The 5083-nt window shown below is 38.7% G+C and overlaps 1 protein-coding gene across 2 annotated transcripts; it reads left to right on the forward strand.

Annotated features, from left to right (window-relative positions):
- The first annotated feature begins 291 nt into the window (after positions 1–291).
- Positions 292–3540, forward strand: LOC121748844 (polyamine oxidase 1-like). 2 transcript variants are annotated; one of them, XM_042143383.1, is made up of 10 exons: positions 292–441; positions 806–1055; positions 1181–1282; positions 1592–1653; positions 1746–1900; positions 2213–2356; positions 2445–2594; positions 2687–2941; positions 3093–3174; positions 3262–3540. In XM_042143383.1, exons 1-10 carry the CDS (start codon positions 384–386, stop codon positions 3420–3422), a joined length of 1419 nt encoding a protein of 472 aa, XP_041999317.1. In that variant the 5' UTR covers positions 292–383; the 3' UTR covers positions 3423–3540. The 2 variants fall into 2 exon arrangements, with proteins under 2 accessions (XP_041999317.1, XP_041999316.1); XM_042143382.1 differs by having other exon boundaries at positions 3093–3540.
- Positions 3541–5083: the final 1543 nt, after the last annotated feature.

Raw genomic sequence — 5083 nt, forward strand, 5'->3', positions numbered from 1 at the left:
ATTATTTATTTAAAAAATACTAATATTAAATCGCATTAGATTCGTTGATTAGGTAACGTAAAATCTTGAAGAAATTGAAAGCAGGATTTATATACTGTATGTTTTTCACAAGTAGAAAAGAAGGACGAAAAGGTTGATGTTGTACATATGGATAATTAAGAATTTTATTAAGAGAAAAGAAAGTGAGAAAGAGACAGGAAGGGCGGTTGAAGACAGAGAAAGGCCAAATGGAACAACTATATAAACCGATTCCACCCTTCAAAACTCTTCAAATTCTTCTAAACTCTTTCTCCTAAACTCTTCAAATTCTCCTCTCTTAATTACTTTTATCCTCTAAATTTTTGTTTCATCAAAAAAAACTCTCTCTCTCTCTAATTTAATTCATGGAGAATCCCACACCAACAAAATGCTCCGTTCTAATTGTCGGAGCCGGTATTTCTGGTATGTATTTATCCATACAAATTTTACTCTTTTGTGTGGAACAGTAGGAGCGGCCATACATTTTTGAACAGCAGAAGATCCCTATCCTATATAAAGTAGGAATATGTGGTAATATAATATATAATGGCAGTTAAATTATACACTAGTGGAGCAATTTATTCTCCGGTCGTATAGAAACATGCCATATTTTCTTCTTTGTCCGTACTATAAAAATAATCCATACTTATCTTTTTCTCTTGCTCATATAAAGTTTTAACTATTTTTACTTTATCTAAGCATTAAAACTTGTGTCAACCTGAATGACTTATTTCTATGGGACTACGAGAGCATGACTTAGTTTAAAGAATATTGATTTACCTTAAAGGTATAACGGCGGCGAAGCGGCTGGCGGAGAATGGGGTGGACGATTTCGTGATAGTGGAGGCATCTGATAAAATAGGAGGCAGGCTGAGGAAGGAGGATTTCGGCGGCGTGGCGGTGGAGCTGGGCGCGGGCTGGATCGCCGGCGTCGGCGGAAACAAGACCAACCCGCTCTGGGAAATGGCCCGCCAATCCAATCTCCGCACCTGCTTGTCTGATTACTCCAATGCTCGCTTCAATATCTACGATAACAAGTCCGTTTCCTCTTTTTTCTTTTTCGTTCCAAAAAAATAAATAACTCACTTTTTTTTTTCTATCCCAATATAGTACTCCTAGTAGTAGTATTTATTTATAGTAGTTTGTGTGTTAATTAATGTAGCGGAAATATATTTCCGGCCGAAGTAGCGGCGGAGGCCTACAACAAGGCGGTGGAGTCGGCCGTTGCGAAGCTGAACAATCAAGAATCTGATGAAAAGCCAACGTAATGCCCTTTTGCTATTCACTAATTACACACCTACTATTAATTAATACTAATTTCCTTTTTTTATTTGTCACAATTAATTAACACACTTAATTTTTACTAGCATTATATTTGGTAATAAACTCCACGTTCTACTAACTTATCACACTCACATTTTATTATAAAAATATATATAAAAATAGGACTTACAATCGGCTAACTTTTTCATCACATTTTCCACTATATTTCTTAAACCCAAGCCGAATCAAATGGACTCAATTGATCGTGGATGGATGGAGTATATTTAATAAGAAATTGTTGATTGTGCAGATCTCCAAAGAGGCCAATTTATCTTGCCATTGATTTCATGTTGCATGACTTTGAAATGGCAGGTAAATTTATTTTACACCAGTTGACATTTAATTAATTAATTGATTGATTAATGTACTGTGATTGTGAACGATTATTGACGTTGTTTCCACAGAGGTGGAGCCAATACCAACTTATGTGGATTTTGGGGACAATGAATTTCTGGTTGCTGATAGTAGAGGTTACGAGCATTTGGTGTACGAACTGGCAAAGTCCTTTCTTTCTACCTCGGATGGTCAAATCATGGATTCCAGATTGAAACTCAACAATGTAAGAACCATCTCATTGATTGTTCTGTAAAATATGATCAATTCACTACTTGTTAAAAAATTGTACTAGTAATAATAATAATGTACTCCCTCCGTCCCACTAAAGATGACTCACTTTCCTTTTTGGTTTGTCCCATCCAAGATGACCCATTACTATAAATGGAAACATCTTTCTCTCTAAATTATTCCCTCTCTCATACTTTACTCTCTCCACTTAACACACAAAATAACATTGCATAAAACTCCGTGCCGCCCAAGGAAGGGGTCATCTTCCTTGGGACGGAGGGAGTACTAATTTGGACTACAAATACAGGTAGTTAGGACGATGGAACAATCGAGGACCGGTGTGGTCGTGACAACGGAGGATGGCAATGTCTACGAGGCAAAATACGCAATTTTGTCGGTCAGCATCGGAGTTCTTCAGAGCAACTTAATCTCCTTCTCACCACCATTGCCGGTGTGTATTTTTATATAGTACCAAACATATTACAATGTTTATGAAATTTTAAACTAAAATTGAAGCATATAAGTATATTATATGACAGATATGGAAAACAGAGGCCATCTCAAATATTGACATTATGGTCTACACAAAGGTCTTCCTAAAATTCCCTCATAGATTTTGGCCGTCAGATTCGGACAAAGAGTTCTTCATGTATGCACATCAAACACGTGGTTATTACACATTTTGGCAGGTTACCAAACATCTTTTTTACTTGCAATAAAATTTAAAGATCGTGATACAGTGGACTTGAATCTCGAATCTGATATGTTGATTAACTAATAGAGTATGGAGAATGCTTACCCCGGATCGAACATCCTGGTTGTGACATTGACGAACGAAGAATCCAAACGAATCGAAGCACAATCAGATGAAGAAACTAAGAGTGAAGCAATGGGAGTGCTGAGAGCCATGTTTGGGGCTCATGTCCCGGAGGCGAGCGACATACTCGTGCCGAGGTGGTGGAACAATCGCTTCCAACGCGGTAGCTACAGCTTCTATCCGGTTCACGTCGATCATCACCTCCTAGACCGTGTCAAGGTCTTTGTTTATAGTACTATATTACAATAATTCATCTTATGATGACAATCATAAATCATTAAAATCAACGGTCATTAACGAAATATACGTTAAGAGAGAAAAAGTTTCGATTTGATCACCATGTTAAGTCGTTGAAGGATTTTTGGTACAGGCACCGGTTGGAAGGATATTTTTCTCAGGCGAACATACGAGCGACAAATTCAATGGGTACGTGCACGGGGGCTACTATTCAGGTGAGATTAATACGTGTAGACGAATAATGGCTTCGTGCACGGGATGGGACGGGAGAGTAATGTTTCTATCTGCTCTTATCTTTATAGGCATGGATACTAGTAAAGCTTTGATTGAAGAGATGAAGACTGAGATTGCTAGAGAAAATGAAACTCAGTCTTTTCTACTCCAACCATTTTTAGCCCTCACATTGCCACAATTTGATATTCCAACACACCTCCTTCATAGACTTTCAGAGGCCATCTTATAAATCAAATACAAATACTATTAGAAAAGACATGTTTATCATCAATTAATTTAATTTTCTTGTAATTTATGTATAAGGTCCATTGCTTTAATTCTTTTGTTTAAGATAATGGTTGTATCAATAACCTTTGATTTCATCCATCTAAATATGAATATTACTGTCCCAAAATACTTTCAATGGACATCCATTGGCGTTGCACAAGATAAACTAATAAACGTACAAACATATTTTAAATGTTACATTCTTAAATTGAAGAAATTTTTCTGTACGAGACTTTCAGTGGTGTCTTTGAGGCTCTGTTCCACTGGAATAAAATTTGTCAAAGCATATCAAAAGGAAAAGATTGAAGAATAATTGATTTCACTATCGTCTAAAAATAGATTGATTACCATTGATTGTATTTACCTTAGATAGACTATATTCTCACCTATATAATGAGGTGTTGAATTACATTGTAAACAATACAAGAAATACAAAAAATCTTTCTACTCCCAAGCACCTTCTCAAATATGCATCGCCTTATGAATCCCACATCTCTCGATTACCATCTTTAAGATGGTATCAGAGCACGTTTATTTAGGCTAGAGACTCAGAAAATTATCATCACAGTCTCGAGTACCTTTCAACCTGCAAAACATAGCCACCAAAAATGTCATATTCCGAATCGAAAACACCTCCCAAAAACAACCAACCCATAACCCTTTCAGCCGAATAATTCGCTGAATTCATGAGACTGAATATGTCTCAAAAAACCCCAAACGACCAGCCTTCATCTATAGAATCACTAGGCGAGGTGCGCCTGACAGAAAAGCTCAATGGGGACAATTATCCCCTATGGGCAAAACTGATGAGAAGGGGCATCCGGGGGAAGGGTCTGGCGTCTCACATAACAGGAGTTACAGACCCTCCCCCACCAACCGACTCGACCTACAATCGATGGCAGCAGCGAGACGATTATTGTTTCAACTGAATCATAAACAACATCGACGCTAGCCTCGTCAATGAGGTCTCCCAATACGAAACGGCCTACGACTTATGGGATAGTCTGGCCACAACGTACGGAAGCGACGCCGACCAATTCTAAATTTCGGACCTGCATAGATAAACCTACAACATCAGATAGGGGAATCTGTCGTTAGAGAGTCTATGGCAAAAACTCCAAGATCTATGGATCTCAATTGACTCCAGGGATCCTAACCCAATGGACACTCCATCCAGTATCGAGAAATGCAACCAGAATACACAGAGACATAGATTGTACCAGTTCGTATGGGCATTAGATGACCACCGATACGATAAAATCAAAAAAGAGATCTTGAATATGGATCCAATACCGACGGCTAAGAAGGTATACGGACTGGTCAGGAGAGAGTCCGTCAATGAGAAGCTGCTCAATCCAGAACCCAAGGAGTCCGGAATAGGAGTCGAATTAGTCGTATTCGACAGAAATCGGCCGCTCCCCACACAACACCACTAGCTACCGAGAAACCCTAACCATGGCGGAAACCCTAGCTACCGAACAGAGGAAGACAGAAGTAAATTAGTGTGTAGTCATTGTGGAGGAAAGAAACACACCAAAGACACATGCTTCCACATCCACGGGTTCCCGGAGTGGTGGGAGGAGATGAAGAAGGCGAGACAGGCCAAAAACGCAGGACGGAATA

This window comes from Salvia splendens, chromosome 9 (assembly GCF_004379255.2).
Source record: "Salvia splendens isolate huo1 chromosome 9, SspV2, whole genome shotgun sequence".
Lineage (NCBI taxonomy): Eukaryota > Viridiplantae > Streptophyta > Magnoliopsida > Lamiales > Lamiaceae > Salvia > Salvia splendens.

Excerpts from the sequence above, each read along its gene's own strand:
- LOC121748844 (XM_042143382.1), top strand. The coding sequence starts at position 384 with ATGGAGAATCCCACACCAACAAAATGCTCCGTTCTAATTGTCGGAGCC. Across the intron at positions 1,283-1,591 it reads GAATCTGATGAAAAGCCAAC|ATCTCCAAAGAGGCCAATTT; the intron begins GTAATGCCCTTT and ends TTGATTGTGCAG. Across the intron at positions 2,595-2,686 it reads GTTATTACACATTTTGGCAG|AGTATGGAGAATGCTTACCC; the intron begins GTTACCAAACAT and ends ATTAACTAATAG.